The 18,287-nt window shown below is 45.0% G+C and overlaps 1 protein-coding gene across 4 annotated transcripts in view; it reads right to left on the reverse strand.

Moving 5' to 3' along the window:
• Nucleotides 1–18,287, reverse strand: part of DDX31 (DEAD-box helicase 31) — a 77,299-nt gene that overhangs the window by 28,830 nt on the left and 30,182 nt on the right. The window contains exons 14-18 of one of the 4 annotated variants that reach the window (XM_064371712.1): nucleotides 17,757–17,816; nucleotides 8,371–8,421; nucleotides 6,590–6,729; nucleotides 3,370–3,464; nucleotides 2,047–2,122 (exon numbers count right to left, since the gene is read on the reverse strand). In XM_064371712.1, the coding sequence (XP_064227782.1) occupies nucleotides 3,377–3,464; nucleotides 6,590–6,729; nucleotides 8,371–8,421; nucleotides 17,757–17,816 (339 nt within the window). In that variant the 3' untranslated portion in view covers nucleotides 2,047–2,122; nucleotides 3,370–3,376. Of the gene's footprint in view, nucleotides 1–2,040; nucleotides 2,123–3,369; nucleotides 3,465–6,589; nucleotides 6,730–8,370; nucleotides 8,422–17,756; nucleotides 17,817–18,287 lie in introns of those variants that run through there. The other 3 variants (XM_012457927.3, XM_064371713.1, XM_064371714.1) reach the window with 3 other exon arrangements.

Here is an 18,287-nt window from a genome sequence, read left to right on the forward strand (position 1 = left end):
TACTAAAGTTAGCCAGGCATGGTGGTGCGTGCCTGTAATCCCAGCTACTTGGGAGGCTGAGGCAGAATTGTGTAAACTCAAGAGGTGGAGGTTGCAGTGAGCCGAGATCACGCCACTGCATTCCAGCCTGGGCGACAGAGCGAGACTCCATTAAAAAATAAATGCCCTTTGGTCCTATGCTTTTTACTTGGGGCTCCAAGACTATTTCTCACATAATCCTCTGATGTCCTTAGAAGAACACTATTTTTATCTCAACTTTACACATGAAGAAACTGAGGCTTAGAAAGGTCCAGTCCTTGCCCAAGGTCACATGCTGGTGACAGAAGAGAAACGTGACCCTAAGGCCACGCTCTTAGCCACTCTGCTACGCTGCCTCCCCGAAAAGAAACTGAGGCTTAGAAAGGTCCAGTCCCTGCCCAAGGTCACACACTGGTGACAGAAGAGAAACGTGACCCTAAGGCCACGCTCTTAGCCACTCTGCTACGCTGCCTCTTCGAACTGCTCCCCATCTGCTCCCTGCCGATCCCACAGAGTGGTCCTGGAGCCATAATGAAGTATCCGGGGAAACATTAAAAAAGAAACCAAAGGAGCCCCTTAACTAGAATTTACAATAGTTCCAAAAGAACGGAAGTACACCAAGACCAACAAAGATCTGTCTGGTCACTGGTCAACTCCCCTAACAACAAACTATTAATAAAGGGTGGTCCAGAGGCCTGCGCGTCTCATCTGACTTGCTCAAGGTAACCTGGCGACCGATGGAGTCTTTAACACCTCTTATTGTTCACAGGGATCTTTGCTGTGGTACAATTTGTTGATCAAATTTCACCTCTAAAAACGACTAACACTGCCTTATTTAAACAACAATTCAGTTCAATTGTCTTGGTTTAGTTGTACTAATAAAGGCACATTGGTATACAGTTAAATATGTGTGCTTTGAAGTTAGAGTTCAAACCCCAGAATCACTAATGAATATTAGTGTGCCCCTGTGAAAGTTCCTTAACCTCTAAGTCTCAGTTTCATCATCTACAAACCGTGGCCACAGCTACCTTCCTGGATGGCTAGGAAGAGTAAATGGGCCCATGCATGGAAAGAGTCTAGCCAAGTCTTGGGTTCAGAACACACACTTTGCTAATAGAGGCTCTGGCTATTTGCTCTCCTTATGTCACATATATTTCCTTAGATGCTCTCTAAAACAAGAGAACTTAAGTCAGGGCCAGTGAAATGGGTCCCTCCCTGCTCAGGGAGAATACTGATCCAAATACAGGCACATGCTAAAGCATGAGAGAAACTCTTAAGCGTGATCTATCTGGCCCTGACTTTCCAGTAGGTCCTCAGGCATACAGAAACAAATGTAAAATATTCAAGTAATTAATATCCCATAGACAAAATTACATATAGCATCACTGCACCCACACACGGAATACTGAGTAAGGGGGTGGGGTGGGCTGAGGGAATAATGGTCTAGTCAGGGTGCAGCCATAGAGAAGGAGGAGGAAAGGATGTCCAGGGCTGTCTGCACCTGCTCGGAATCTCCATATGGAACTGCACGGATAATAAAAATTTTTCTTCTTAATGATCTCAACTTTACTCTTCCTCTGTGGATAGCACACATACATTAAAAAATGGATGAACTAAGTGTGTCTGAAAGGAGACACAGAGATCCTTATTTCTTCCATGCTGTCTGGGATAGGCAGGTCTAGGCAGCCGTCCTTGCTGATAATCTGGACAGGGACCACCGGGGCTGAGCATGTGATCCTGCCTCCAGACTCATTCTGGCCTGGACTTCCTTTCTGGGGAGCCTGCTGCTGTCTGGCAGGCTTCCAGAATGGACCGTAGCCCACTCACTGGATAAGAGCAGCAAACACATCCAGAAGCAAAGATGAGAAAAAAAACAATCAAGATTTGGCCTCATCTAATGTTCATGGTTTTTAAATGTTTTGCTTGACAGAGGAGATAACTCATACATAAAGTCTCTACTACCCCAAATCAAGAAGTGAGTCACGTCTGTCAGCAGCAAGCACAATAAATAATAAAACTCACCTGGGTTCCCCATCGTTTCCCTTTAAAACAATCATCTCTTGTCAGAACACACAAAATATCTTCCATCTTAATCTCAGAAACGCTGTAAAAGGAAGGGCATAGCAAGGTAAACTTTCTGCTCTTTCAAAAACACCCAAAGACCTTGATGCATAAACCTGACCTATTCTTGAGCTAATTAGACATGAAGTAGAAGTGACACCTTCTAGGAAAGGAAATATTTTCCTAAACCCTTAGGAATTGAGAAGGGGACCTCTATGATATTAAAGGGACAGGATGATATTCCTGACAATTTCTTTCCTCCCTGATGAATTTAAAATAGGCTACATTTAGAATTTCCTTAATAGAGATTATGTCATTATTTCTTGATCAATCCTGAATACCAAACAAGTGTGCTCGCTCACTGATCAACTCCCTTGGCTTGAGCAGATGACGATGAAACAGAAAGCATTTTAGTCTTTTTATACTGAAGAGGGAAAAAAAAGGAAATAAAAGGGTGGCCAAACATCCTCCACTGTGGGTTGAACACCCCGTGAGGGTAACGCGAGCACAAAGCCCGTCCACAGCAGCACTGCTCCGTCTTCTTCTACCCTGGAGGAGCTTCACTACCCTTGCCTCTTAATTACTGAGGGGTGAAGACCAAGGGATCTCTGGTGAACTCAGAGCTGTGTGCCAAGCAATGAAACAAGAACTTGGGCTTCACTCAGGAACAGAAGCCACAAGGAGCCAGAACACAACAGTCAGAGCTGCCTAGTGGTGGAGTCTGGAAAACCTCCGCTTCATCCAATCGACTGCAAGTCCACAGCATCTGAATGTGGGAAGCAGAGAGAGACTCGCACGTCAGAGATGAAGGAGGAAAGGTGCACTGCTGAAAAGCGTTTCCCAGGGAGAAAGGGAAAGAGAAGGAGGAGTTCGGGGGGGTGAGGAACAGATCATAAAAAGACAAATGATTTTGTTGTAAGTTCTTTTTATAAATGTAACAGCAAATTAAAACATGAATGGCAACCTCTTAGGTGGGAGAAGACAATTCTCCCCCTTTCCCCCAAAGGTTACTCTGACAAGGCTATGAATGAAAATGTCACATCTCTGACAGCGATTTACCTGAAATGTGTCATCTCCTCCCTGCACACCCCCAGCCCTCACCCCTCAGCATCCTCTCTCTGCTGCCAACTTACAGCCCTATGGATGAGTGAAGTCTTTTTACAGCAGCAAGAGTCAACCAGAGGAGGCAGCGCACGCTCTGAAAGGGCAGCAGTCGGAAGGAGAGTGCCCAGGACTTCATGGGAAATCTATTTTTCACAGGAGAGAGGAATGCATGGATACTGAACTTGCCTCTTATTTAGGCCTGAAACCCTGAAAGAAGGTGAGAACACAGCCCAGTCCCATCTTTTTCTCTATCTGATTTGCTTCTATTCATCACATTTTTTCTGAAAAAAAGAGGAAAAACACAAAAGTAAAAGAAACATCAGACCTTGGAATCAAATCTTGAAGCAGAGAGAAAGAAAAAAAGGATAATGCTATTTGCAGTCAGGAATATAAAAAGCTGAATATGCCACAGAAAGGCAGTGTTCTCAAATGCATGTGCTGATACTCCAGCCACAGCGAGGCTCATGGGCTGTGTGTCCACATGGCGATGTGGGGGACCATACACCCCAAGCAAACAGGAGCTGAGAGGGAACTCGAATGATTTACAGTTTAAAAGGGCCTTCTTCCTCTTTCTAAGAAATCGCTACTTCTGAGGAACAAAGCAAACCTACTATGATTATTTATGGGTCCATCAACAGATCTGAATCACCCCACCTTAGTATGAAACGAGACGGGTAAATAAATAAATTCAGGGAACTGTCTTATGCCTGATCTAAGAAATACACGTTTTGATGAAGCATTTACATTTTAATAAACCAATGATGATTTTCATTAGAAACACATTTAAAGGGGAGGCAGAAAAAAGTTCAGAAGTTGGCAAATACAAAGAAGTCTAAAGAATGCAGAAGCAAAGTTCTGAGCATCTAGACAGAGGTGGCAATGGCCCAGGAACCTGTCTCTTGTCCTGTCTGCTCCATTCAACTGCCAGGGTGAGCACCGCAGCGCTCGGTCTAGGAAGGCAGGCAGCCATTTGTTGTGCTGGCCCTCGCTGCCGAGAGCCTCCGCCTGCCTTCTCCAACCTGCTCTGTGGCACCTCAGCCCTCCCAGTGCCCCGCTGCCTGGCTCTCATGTTCTCAGACACAAAACATGCACACACTTCCTCCTCCTCCTCAAAAAGTATTTCAGAGTGTACCTTTTGGATTCTAAAAATGTTCGAGTCTGCACACTTTGCAACTAGTTAATACTTTTTTCTTTTTTTTTTGCATTAAGTCAAATAAATAGTTCATGTATAGCTATCCAACGTAGAGCATTTCCTCAAACAGAAATTGGGAAGAACAATGCATGACTGCAACATAATAACCCGGATTCTGATGTCTGTTTAAGATGATGACAGCAAGCCCACGAGGCAGGCAGCCGTCCTGGCCCAAGCCCCCCGCAAGTGAGTGTTCAGGGCAGACACCAGGGAAATGGGACTCACGCAAGGACCCTTCCCTCCGCATGTAAATGTGCTTACACCACCCTGCAGAGTCTCCACCAAAAGACCTACACCTCCTCCTTTCTGAAGAGACTGTGTTATCACTGAGTTCTCCCCTTTTTAATGTGGGATTAAAAAGAAGGGAGTCATGCAAATGCAGGCACACTATTTTTTCCAGACAAGATCATCACAGCAGATGACAGGATTTGTTATGTCTTTAAAATATACTGACTCCCTAATACTTTGTGCCTCTACTAATCACCGTTTTCCCTTCTCAATTTTAGCTTTACATGTGAGCCCTTCATAGCAATCTACTTGAACGTGTTCTTAGAGAAAAATGAAGAGAGCAAAGAGAGGGGCACCTCTGCTGTTAACTCTGGCCTTAGACAATTATCACTGGACTCTGTAACTGCTGTCACTCATTTTTCTTAGGAAGAGGTCATGTCACAGCGAATGAGCATGGGGGAACATCCAGAGAGCTGCGGCCAGGAAGGAACGGGAGAATGGGAATTAGTAGCTCTAGAATGGAAGGAAGAGGAAAAGAAGCATGGAGGGACTGATAGTGCTGTTAAGGTGTGGTGACTACATTTTCTATTATGGGGCCACAACACCAAATTCTGAAAGTGCTTTCTGCATGTACACAAATTCCTATGACACAGGAAAGCAGCCCCCAGCAGCACTGTGACAGGCTCCCAGCCTCTGAGAACAGGGTCAGGGAAGAAAAGGAAACCGGCTGTGCCAGAGGCTTGTATTTCAACCTCCCCAGGGTTTCTGCTACACCTGCCTGGTGGGTGACGGCTTCGATGCCGAAAGGGCCACAAAGAGAGGCCAGTCAGCCTCCAGCTGAGGGAGCTCAGAACTCAGCAGTGCTGGGTTAAAGTGACTGACTGATCTATATGAGATTTCTCTCACTAATAAGATACGATATGCACATCTTCCTTAAAAAATAAAAACCACTCTTTTCGACTGACAGATTGTGTTAAGATAAGGAACACACTGAAGAAAGGAAAACCCCAACTATATTTTGGCCCCCCGGCATGACTACCAGGCCAGGAGTAGTTTCCCACCACCCCCAACACTGCAGGACACACGGCACATTTTCTGAATAAGCCCCAGTCCATAGGCGTTCACACTAACAGCCTTGAAAGAGTTTGGGAAAGTCTTACTAGCATGAGAGGCCGAGTTCTGCAGGTGGGAGGTGGGGCAGGGCCTGGTGGGGACAGCCACACATGGTTCCTGCAAGTGAGTGGGCTGCGCACCCAAGAGGCTCCCATGCTGCCTGCTAGGGTGTTTCTGTTCCAATGCATAATGCAATGCTTCTTTCCAGCACTGTACTTTAGGGGAGAAAATGGTGTTGTAGTTTTATTTGATATTTTACATAAAACACAGGGCCGGGCAAGGAAAAAGAAGTAAGACTATCCCATTCAGCAGCAGAGCCGCAGAGCCGCCAGGTCTGGAACCCAGGGCTTTACTCAGGGGTACGAGGTGCTGAACTGTGACACACAAGATGGCAGCTGAACATCCTGGCTGAGTCTAGCATGGACTTCAATTGCCTCAAAGTCATTTTCCCCTGGATTTATCTTCCTGGGAAAGGGAAATTGTGTGATGAGTAAAAAGCATTATTTTTTTAAAAGACAAATCAACTTTGAAGATACAAATCATTAATTGCAAGAAATAAAAGTTGTGAATAAAAAGCCTTTCAGAAGCTGTGAAGATGATGCACACTTACCTTGCAGCAGGAGAAACGAAACAGCCGCTGAAAGAAAACTGAGTACAACAGACCCTATGACTTAGTCTGGCAACGCAATGAAAACTGTCATGTGCTGAGGATATTATGGGTTTTAGTTTTTGCCACTGGCTATTCTGGGACTCATTTAGGGATCACAAGGGTTAATGGCTCTTCGTCAGCTTACAAGGCCAATACACTGTAAAAAGCGACAGAAAGTTAATTAGGTGAGATCAGCTGAAACCCCATTCAGGTTTCTGACTCACTTGATTTTGTGAGACGCCAATGAGTTGACATATTCTGCCTCCGAAGGAGCCAAAATGAGCAGGCTGCTCCCATGGCAGCCAATCCGGGCGGTTCTTCCAATCCGGTGGATGTATTCTGCAGGTGAAGATGGAGCGTTGTACTAAAAAGGGTAACAAAAATGAAGGCATTCATAGATCAAGGGACTGCCATTAATTGGAAGTGCAATACCCCTCACCTGCCTGCAGGTATCCCAAGAATTAAATCCTGGTGCTATGGTTACCCTAACACAATCACAAGGAGAAGTCACTCAACCCTGAAACTCCTGGCTTCATTGGAAATAACAAGGCTCTGACACGCAAATGTGAACAGTGGCCAAGTTTCCGATAAACGAGATGTCTTCTCATCCCAATATCTCCTTTTTAATTTTACTTCTCCACAGGTCTCTTCATTTTCTTATTTGCATCTTTTCACTGCAGTGACTGTACGAGGTGAAAATGTAGGCAGGTGGGGGTAAATTTCTCCAGGATGACACATGACCTTGACCTACTTCCTTGGTAGACAAGGCCACAGGGTGAGGTGTCCGGAGGACACTAGAGGGTGTGGATGAAGGGGCTCCCTGCTCTGCGGGCAGAGTCTACCTCTGCTGCGGGGCCACCAGGAGCAGGCCCCAGGAGCTGGTCCCCTCCAGCCTGCCGCAGCCCCACGCAGTCCTTCAGAATGAAGGCCATTCTACAGAATGCGGGCAGGTGAGGGGCAGGTTCCCTGCAGGTAGGGACGTGATTCCGCTTGCATGGAGAGGACTGCCGACTCAGGGAAAAGAGCAGACTCTATCACTCATTATGATGGATTACACATGGCATTTTATGTTTTCTTTGGCAATAACTTCGTCATCATTAAAGCTAACTGACCATCCACTCATTCTTCCTTCCCCCCACCGCCCTTTGATGCTACACAAATCAAAGAGCTGAGGGCCAAGGTGAATATAACGTATGGGAAGCTAGGCATATTAAATGTATCAATATTCACCATATAAGCTCTAAATGATCAATTCTGCACGTCTGGCATCCCGTATATTAAAAATCATCATTGTCTTATCTTCGATTCGCTCTGTGGCCAGCAGGAAAGGAGACACAATGCCTCCAGTTCTAAAGTGATCACCTGCAGTGAGCAGATCAGATTTCCTGGCCAGTGATAGGCATGCAATCCCACTAAACTGTGAATAAACCATGACTCATGTCAACAGGGTACGTGTCTCCCAGAACCCACAAAGAAGGGCTTAAAAATACCATTCTGCAGACTAACAAAAAGAAAAAACAAAACTAAAACCATTAGACCCTAGTGCTAACACCTGTACCCTCTGGCAAAGTGTCTAAGACTAGAGGTATGTGTAAGATGCTGTCAGGAACTTAATTGCTCCCTGCAGGTCAATGTACATGGACACAGCTCTCAGGACAGCTGAGCCATCTCCTTCTGGACACAATGAGGTCTCCCAGGGGCCGAGATAATTCCCGTTATTTTCAGATTGTTGAAATTTTGGTTTGTGACATGAATTAGTCTGGAAGCAGGAGAGCCCGCCACCTCCCTCCCACGAACGCACATTCTGGCTGTTTTGCTGCAGTGGTGAGGTGGGCTGGGTTAGGGAAAGATGTCAGAGGAATTGTACAGATAAGGCAGGTTTGCTGCCTGGTTACCAGGGCAACACCCAAGAGAATAATAATAATTATTCTACTTAAAGCCAATGCATCTACTCATGATCACATATTCCTGCCTAAAGCTTACACCTTAACAACTGAAAAATTACCTGAACAATCCACGTGACTTGAGGGAGATCTAAGCCCCGAGCTGCAACATCCTTTAAAAGAGAAAAGAATATGGTTTAACATTTAGTTTCTGAACCTATCTGGGGCCCTGGATATGTTTGATAATCTAACACAAACTCTGAGAGCTCACCCCCAACACTGCACGCACATTCAAGAATACATGTGTACGCCTGGTACGTATGTACGTACACACACACACACACACACACACACACACACACACACACACGCTCCTGCATACAACTTTAGGGGGCTCAGGGACCCACTGCAGTCCTCTTGTGATTAAAAATTCTGATTTAGGGGCAAATTCTACAGAACTCATTGGTGAGAGAGTCACAACACTCTTTGCTAAAAGAATCGACAGGTAGCCTAGGAGCTTAAGCAGTAATTATTAGTTGTGTTATGTAAAGAATTCTGAACACTTCTAGCATGTTTTATTGATTTACATTTTATCTGAAAAACCACTTGATGATGAACACATTTATGGATTATCATCCCCAGCCCACAACTATGAGCAACTCCTAACAACAAGCTGGCCTAGAGGTGCGTTCTGGAACATCTCCCCTCAAGGCATTCACTGCGGGGGAGAAGTGCAAAGTATTTACTGAGGATTTTGCTTTCTGGCCTCAGAAAGCAGCAAGGATCTAGTAATCCCACCTCTTCTGATAGCTGGATTAGAATACAGGCCAAACCCATTAATCACTTCAAAGACTTAGCTAGATAGCTGAAAAACTAAAAGCAATGGAGACTGATTTTTAATTTTATTTATCTTTTCACCTGGTCACCACCTAAAGAGCAAAATTTCTCTGTTCTCTCACCATTCTAGCAGACTAGAAAGCAGGAATTTCCCTGTCTTTAGCATACTTTAGCACTCAGCATTCATTCTTCAAGAATAACAGCCACAACAAGTGTCCCAGTCAACATTTACTAAACACTTAGTACCCAACACACACTGCACTGAGAATTTCACCTACATTATCTGACTAATCCTCAAAGCAACTATCACCCCATTTGACAGATGAGAAAACCATAGTTGAGAGAGATTAAGTATTTTCTTCTCGGACACGCAGCCGGGAAGTAGAAATAATCCTCAAATCCAGGTCTGCTTTGCTTTTTCAAGGTCATATTATATTATACCACATTCCACAACCAAAAATAATCCTATGTCCCTCATATGCTGCTGGTGGGAATCCCTATATCCAGCAAAATTATATGTGCATTTGCTCTTGACCCAGAACAGTATCACTTCTAGAAATCCATCAAACATATTTGCTTATATTTCAGTAAGAAATAATGGTGGGAAGAACCCCAAAGCTCAAGAAAATAGTTACCTCCAGGGGAGGAAGAGAAGAGGAAGGACAGGATAAAGATGGAAGCTAGACTTTCTTTAATGAGCCTTGATACTTTTGACTCAGACCATAGAAGTGTCTTGGCATAATCTTAAAACATAAACAGCTGTCACAATAGGAAATACAGAGTATCACTTATGACATAGTCTTGCCAAACAAAACAAAACCTGAAACCTAGAACCTAAATCTAAGCAAGTATCTAGATCCAACTACTAGTGTACAGGAAGTACGGAGAAAGAGGAACATGCTGAACACCATGAGGACACAACTAGCCAAATCCTGAGTGTAGGGTATTCCAAAAGATCTGGTTTTAACCAAAAAAATTAAAGAAAAAGAGAGCGGGAGTAACACTACCAAAAAACATTAAGTAGGCAGATGGAGAACCAACACCTTGACAGAGACTCACAAAACCACCAACTGTGGTTAGGTCTGGACAGAGGATCTAGGGGGATTTTTACTTTTCTCTTTGTATTTTCCTGTGTTATTTGCTTTGGTTTTAACAATCAATTCTTATCATTTACCCTACCATTTTTATTTATAAAAATTTAAACCTATAGAAAAGTTAAGAGACTAGAACAATCTAGATGAAGGAGATACAGATGGTAACTTCTTCATCTAGATTCTACCACTGCCAGTCTCTGGCCCGTCTGCGTTCTATCTACGCACCTGCACGCACACATACACATATGCAGGCACATTTTTCTGAACCATCTGAAAGTAGGTTGCACACATCATGACACTTTAGCCCTAAATACTTTAGCACATACCTCCTAAGTAAAAGGACACTGATCTACATAACCACACCACCATTAGCACACCTAAGAAATTTAACACTGAATAACATTTTCTAATAAACAGTCCATATTCAAATTTCTCCAACGATACCTAAGATGTCTTTTTTTCAAAGATGGGGTCTCATTCTGTTGCCCAGGCTGGAGTACAGTGGCACAATCACTGCTCACTGCAGCCTAGATCTCCTGGGTTCAAGCAATCCTCTGGCCTCCCCCTCCTGAGTAGCTGGGACTACAGGCAAGCTGCACCAAACCCAGGTAATCTAGATTCTTTTTGCCCAGGCTGGTCTTATACTCCTTGGCTCAAGTGATCCTCGTACCCCGGCCTCCCAAAGCGTTGGGATTACAGGCACGAGCCACCACGCCTTACGAGGCCTTTTACAGTTGTTTTTCTTTCCTAAACTAGGATCAGACGGCAGATTGCACACTCCACTATGTCTCTGTAGATTTCCTTAATTTGGAACCATACGCCTGCCTTTGACTGACTTATTTAGTTTTCAATGTCTGTCATTTTTTAAGAACATCAAAATGTTCCTGAGGACATGGGACAACTGGATTTGTCTAACTGCTTCCTTGTGGTAAGGTTCTGGCTAGGAATTCTGGCAGCAACAAGCTCGGGGAAACACTTTGGGTAAGTCTGTCCTGTATGGGTCCCTCTGTTGTGAAGGTGACTTTCTCCTTTGTAATGAGTAAGTAACTGGGGAGTGATACCTTGAGACCAAGCGAATAACATGGTCCTGTTTCCTAAAACCTTTCACCCAAGCCTGTTAGGATTATTGCTGGTCCTTGTCTGTACTGTTACCTTGATGACTCTTCCTTCCATTCTGCAGCTCTGGGATACTTCTGTAAAAACAGCCCACTCCCCACCCACTTTTCTTTTAAGTATCACAAAGGATTCATATGTACATAGCTTTTTTGAAAAACAATAATACTATGTGAAGTTTCTATTAAGAAACACACTCCTGCAAAGTGGCTCACACTTGTAATCCCAGCACTTTGGGAGGCCGAGGCGGGTGGATCACCTGAGGTCAGGAGTTCAAGACCAGCCTGACCAACATGGTGAAACCCCATCTCTACTGAAAATACAAAATTAGCCAGGAGTGGTGGTACATTCCTGTAGTCCCAGGTACTTGGGAGGCTGAGGCAGGAGAAATCACTTGAACTCGGGAAGCTGAGGGTGCAAGGAGCTGAGATTGCGCCATTGCACTCCAGGCTGGGCAACAAGAGCAAAACTCTGTCTCAAAAAAAGAAAAAGAAACACGCTCCTGCATCCCCCAGGGTCAGAGGCAGGACTTGAGGAAGATACTGCCCCACCATCGCTCCCGTAGAAGGACCACTGAGGGTACCTCAGGATTTGTCTGCCTTCACTTGTACCTGAGATTTGTGGGTTTCCTGTGAATGCTGGCTAGGCTGCATTTATAAGTGTGTAAGCAGAAGTTAAATGTACTAAAAGTGTGTCAACCACCCACAAAGAGTTTTCAGACAGCTCCCACAGGCTCTGGAAGCTGAAGGCTGATGCTGCAGTGCTGATGCCTTTGAGAACACAATTTAGGATGTTCTCTATCTAAAGGGGAGCGGGAGCCGCTTTCTACACCAACTACAGTTTGTTTTTAGAAACACTGATGAGTTCTTACATCTGCAAAGCTCTTGTTAAGAAATGATTTATTTTCTTTAAGTGCACTGCAGTGGGAGATACATGTAGACAGCAGGCTGCTTGAGCTTCACAGACATGCCTTGTAAAAAATGTAATGCTCAATGGCTTAGTAAATTCAACCAGGAAACGCTAAGACTCTAAAGACTCTAAAATAACGTGTGACATTCAAGAAACTCACTGTGAGTCCACACATTGCAACAGTCAGCGATGACGGGTGCCGGCAGCCTGTCACTGTGTCTTCAAGGTTCTATTTCGTACTTGGCTGACCTAGCTCTGGACAACAGGCTAAGACACAATCTTCTGGTCTCCCACTAATGCGTGTGTTGGGGGAACCTCACTGAAGAGCCAACTGCTGCCCAACATCCCTTGCTTTCTCTCCCCCAGTTGAAGTCAACCATTTTTTTAGGCTACCACAGCGAATAAGGAGAAGGAAAGGCAAGCCCAAGTCCAGTCCCACTTCGGGGCTGTCCAATCCGCCTGAGTCCGTTCAGCAAGCTGAACCTCGGCTGCCCCGCCTATAAAATGGCTGGGAGAACCATGCTACGTACGTCATGAGGTTGTTGTGAAGATCAAATGAGACCATGTATGTGAGAAATATCTGGAGAACTATAAATCTCAGTATTCTGAGGTTTTATAAATCTCATGGATCCCGGTGAAGTAAGAACTGGCATGATGGCAATCAGGCGGAGAAGTGATTTCAATGTCTCTGCACTCTCCTCCTCCATCACATCTCATTCTTTGCCCCCGCCCCACCCTGGGAGAGGACCCTGGGAAGCAGCAGAGGCTCCATCTCCCTGGAGCACCGTCGGCCAGCTGCATCAGACCAACAGAACATCGTGACCTGCCCAAGACTCAGCAGAAGATTCTGTTGCGTCTCCTCTTAGAACTTAGATGTAGTCCCATTTTATTCCTTTAACCTAATTAGGGCAAAAGAATTGCTAAAGTCAGTTCTGAAAGACACTCAACGGTGAGGCCTTGAAGGCCCTGGGCTTGACAATTGGCTGCCTCCATGAGACCTAGGAGTACAGATGGAAGGCAGCTTGCTCAGGTGCCAGCCTGTCAGTTGGATTAAAATGACTCATTTATTTACCCAAGAACCTCACAAAGTGCTTTTACTAACAGGGAGAGGGGGCCTGCCGTCTCTCTGAGAAGGGACGCAGCACACTCGCCTCTGACGCCTTCCCGGCCTGCCAAAAGTCATTATTGCCGTGTGTGGAAAGCCATCAGCAGGGTCCAGGCCCCCGTTGTCCGGGTGACAGATTGGGCTGCGTAATCAGAGGAGGAAGGAGAGAGTGCAGAAGCTGTCAGAGGCGAGAGATCTTGGCTGGAGCCGCCAAAAAACTGGCAACATGAGTTAGCGTAACTGAGTAAACAGCAAACAATCTCCAAATGATCTTTCCATTAACATAAACAGAATAAAATGAAAAAGATAAACTTTACCTAAAAAGCATACCCCAGAGAAAAGCATGAAAGTCCACATTTACTTGGGGCACAGAACTGACATTCTGTGACTCTCACAGCCTTATCTCCTTTGTCTCCTAGCCTCCTGGCACGGTGGAAATTTCCCAGGAGGAGAGGAAATTAAGAACTGCACAGACAGAACAGTACGCTTCAAGCGGAAAAAAAAAAAACTGCAAAGGTGGAGGGAAGCAGCACAGGCGATTTAGGCGCATCTTCCAAAAAAGAAAAGCATGCGCCGGACAACGGAGGAGGACGCCGAGGGACAGTCGGCGCCCAGGGGATCTGGAAGTGTCTTTCATTTCTGAGGAAAAGGTGACTGCGCTCTATCCAGGGACAACCAAGGAGAGCCACCAAGACCAACAGAAAACCTAGTGTCAGCCTTAAAATCAGGTGGCTTGGAAACTCCATTTTCCAGTCACTCAGTGGTAATTTATCAGTTCATCAGCATCATGATGGTATCCTTTCCTCTGGCTTAGGGTGAGTTCTTCTCTATAAAGGCAGGAGGGAATAACATTTTGTAAATAATCCAGTGTCTGGTATCTGATCCCTTTGGTTGCTTAATTCCACTTGGGAAAGTGGGCTTTGAACTTCCAATGACTCCTTCCTGCTCACTCCGACTCCCTATTTAACTTGGCTTTTTCTTAGATCTAGTTTTCCAGAAGACACGGAAGTACACTGTGAATGTGTGGGGACTCCTTGTCTTTCACACCAATCTCTGTTGCCCCAACTACCCTTTGCCTAGACTCCATCTTACCACAGTCACACCTGTACTGAACAGCCACAGTACACAAAGCCATGTTATCAAGCTTGAGAGCCGCATGAAATTAAAAAGCTCCCTGCTTTTAAGATGTTTATAATTAAAATGAAATAAATCACACACATGCACCTTAACTGTTTCTAACAGGAAGGAAAGTGGGGTGGGGGACTTTTTCACAGTAAAGGAAATAGCGTAACTGTGAACTTCTGTGTGAGCACATTGCTATTTCCAAATTTTCATAAGGACATTCATTCTGGCCTTGTTAAAAGGATCTCGGGATGATAAATGAAAATGGCAAAAGGCATAGTACAAAGGGGGGAAAATCCCCACGTAACGATTAACAACACGATTCCTCTTTATCAAAAGAAGCCAGTTCTCCATCTGTCTCATCCTGAAGTGGCCCTCGTTCCTCATTAACACCAAGGAGGCTCCTGGAGAGCGTTCAGATAGCCTGGCAAGCAACAGGCTGCTTAAAAGGACGCAGAGTGGCAGCATCTCCCCCAACCCAGGCAGGATCTATCACAGCGTGTGTGTCCCACGCGCCCCGCAGCTCTCAGATGCCAGAAGCGTCAGCTAGAGCAAACAAGCATGGCAGAAGGGGCAGGAACACCGAGAGGAAGCGAAGAACTTCCCACGACTGGGAACCTGCACTCCTGTTCTGGCCCAGCTATTGAGAGAAATGAGCCCCACCCAGCTCTTCTCCAGTCATCTTCACTACAGAGCAAAGAGAGTCCACAGAAGATCAGCATGCTGGCGTGGCCTGGACTAGAAAATGAACAAAGACCAAGGGCTTTAGAGAAATCAGGCTGTGGGCAAGGGAGAGTTTTCATTACATGTGGCACCTGGCACTGGCAGGGTACAGAGGGCTGGGGGAGTACTGTGCTTTGCCAAGACAATGGCGTTCTTTGTCTAGCTGATACCACATGCCTGTAGGTATCATCAGCCAGACAGAGCAAGGAAAGTGATTGTATGCTTTGATCTCACTGAGAATTGTCTGAAATATCTGAGAAAGAATAATCTTTTTCCATGAAGAGCTACTGAAAATACAAGCTACTGAACTTCGGATACCTGGAGTTTTCTTTGGGGCTTATAGCTCGCCCGTGTCTGTAAAGTGCTCGCCTACTAGGAGACTCAACAATTACTGATGGATAAATCCAGCATCTTATGGGTCAAAGATAAAATATTCTGTTCCTATCTAACCCAAACTCTACCACAAAGGTTCTTACTGCTTTCTATTTCAATATTGACAGTCTACAACATTCACTTCTCAGATGATACCAGACAACTGAAAAACTTATTCCCAATGAGTAAGTCTATTAATCTCTACCTCTCTGTCTTAAAAAAGACACACACTGGTAGCTCTCAACATCGAGTTTCTTGGGCCCCATCTATTGCCTCCAATTTGACCAGCAAAAATGCCAAGTGCCTACTGCGTTTGCCTGCCTGTTCTATGCTAGACACCGGGATAGAAATGCAAACAAATCTGTCCTTGTCTTCGTGGCGCTGACGATCAGCTGGGAAGGCACCTAGGCCAGGTGGGATGAGCACTATGGTGAAAAAATGCAGGGTGCACTGGGACGGCCTCATGGGGAAGAACGGGGGCTCCTGGGTTTCATTTCTCTTAAGACATAAAGTGTAAGCAGAGACCTAAGGGTGGTTTAGTCAAAATCATGATAGTGTTCCAGGCAGAGGGACTAGCCCGAACGAAGGCCCCAAAGCCAAAAGATACATTCAAGGTCTAAAAGAGGGGGCTGTTTTGCTGAAGGGTAAGGAGCAAGGGGGAGGAGGATGAAAAGATATAAAAAGGGATCAGTTTCCACAAAGTATCATTAGATATAATAAGGATTTTTAACAAATTTCTTTCTCCTGCTTTTTTTCTTTTGAGACAAGGTCTCACTCTGTTGCTCAGGCTGGAAAGCAGTGGTGCAATCACAGCTCACTGCAGCTCGACCTTCTGGGCTCCAGTGATCCTCCCGTCTCAGCATCCTGAGTAGCTGGAACTACAGGCACGTGCCACCATGCCTAATTTTTATTCTTTAATTTTTTTGTAGAGACATGGTCTTGCTATATTGTTGCTCAGGCTGGTCGTGAACTCCTGGGCTAAAGTGATCCTCCCACCTTGGCCTCCCAAAGCGGTGGGACTGTAGGCGTGAGCCACTGCACCTGGCCCATCAAATTTCTTTATTAAGTAGATTATTTGGAATTAATCTTCACTACAGACCACGCATAAAGATGGCTTTAGAACAAGCTCGAGCATCTGACTCATGGATGGGCCTCATAAAGGAAAAGGCTTGGTCAGACACAGATCTCCTTAGGAGGCAAGTATTCCACGGTTACAGCTCTCAGATCTGAATGAGTGTCGGCAGAGCTAGTCTGCCTCGCACACGAGAACTGACACTGTGATAGGCAGTTTACCAACAAGCCCTCTTGCAGATGAGCTCATGTATATATACACACAAGAAACCACGCTTCACTCATACAGAAACTCTACACTTAGACAGAAAAGTCTCCATGGCCTTTAATACTGAATATGGAATACAAGTTCCTTAAAAAGTAATTGTATCAAATGTGGCCTAGATGGGCATTAGCTTAGTATCTTTCTTTCTACCCAGCACTTGTTCACTGGATTTACTATATTTATAGTACAATTTCATTGCTGTATATATAGGGACTTCTCCAATAACCAGTTGGGGATTAAGTTACATCATCCAAGATGGCACAGAGAAGGCATTTTAATCTTTGGAGATAGCAACAACTACGGTAAAGTGAATCCCCAGGGCGGGGGAACAGTGAAGGTGTGAGTTTTTAATCTGAAAAGAGCACAAGAGGTGTGAGTTAAAAAGGTCAGTGCTGTGCTGGAGAAGGTAGCTACCCAAGACTCCAAACCCTGAGGCTGAGGAAGCTGGCCCTGAAATCACAGGGCAAATGATAGTCTGAGACAACAGCAAATAAAATCAGCCCAAATGCACCGGTTTTCCTTTAAGAAAAGGTGAGCAGAGGCAAGCAGAATCATTTTGTTGTGGAAAGACTTTCTCAGCTCTAATTACTCCCGATAGCTGTAATTTACAAGTTTTTGGTAGCTAGAAATCTCTAAGATTCACACATATTCAGACCAACAGCTGCCACTATTAGTGAGCAAATTGCCAAGTCTTCTGCGCAGTGGTGGCTGGCTATCTGTGGCTCCGTCAGGTGACAAGAAAGAAGTGCAAAGAGGCCAGCCCCACCATGGGGCCCCTAGTGTTCCTGGGCCCTGTAGAGCTGATCACAGGACAGTCAGGAGACAAAAAATTACACAGCCAATACAGAAATGTATCTGCCTTTGCATGGAATGCATGGAAGACAGGATGATACGTACCGTGCAAAGAAGGACGCCTCTTCTGGAATGTGAAAATTCCTGAAACACTGCTGTTCTTTCCTACAAAAACGAGGAAAAATAGGGCCTTACAACTCAGAGACAAACTCCAGCAAGGTAGGCTTAGATCTCCCTAGCTCTCCCCATCTCCTACTGCTAGAGCTGTTTTCGGGCACAGAGAGGTTTGCCAGGAGAGAGGAAGAAGTGGATTCTTTACATCTTCCAAGATGACCCTGTACTTAGCCAGACTTGAGGCTACAAGGAGGAACTTTGAGGGTGCACATTTCTGTGAGACAGTACCAGGGTAGGCACACTCTCCAGGAATGGCCAAATACAAGAACAGGAAGGTACAAGTTACTACATGAAAGGTTCCAAACCTGTGTGCAATTTATTCTAAACTTTCTCCTACAAGTGCTCTGAAGAAATCAAGAATAACCAACCTTCTCTACAGGCAATATTTTAAAAGATTAGATATTTATAAAACTATGTATTTTAATTGTAGAAAAACTATACTTACGTTAAAGGAAGAAAATA

Source organism: Aotus nancymaae, unplaced genomic scaffold (genome assembly GCF_030222135.1).
Source record: "Aotus nancymaae isolate 86718 unplaced genomic scaffold, 86718_ANA_hifiasm-v0.15.2.pri h1tg000158l, whole genome shotgun sequence".
Classification (NCBI taxonomy): Eukaryota; Metazoa; Chordata; class Mammalia; order Primates; family Aotidae; genus Aotus; species Aotus nancymaae.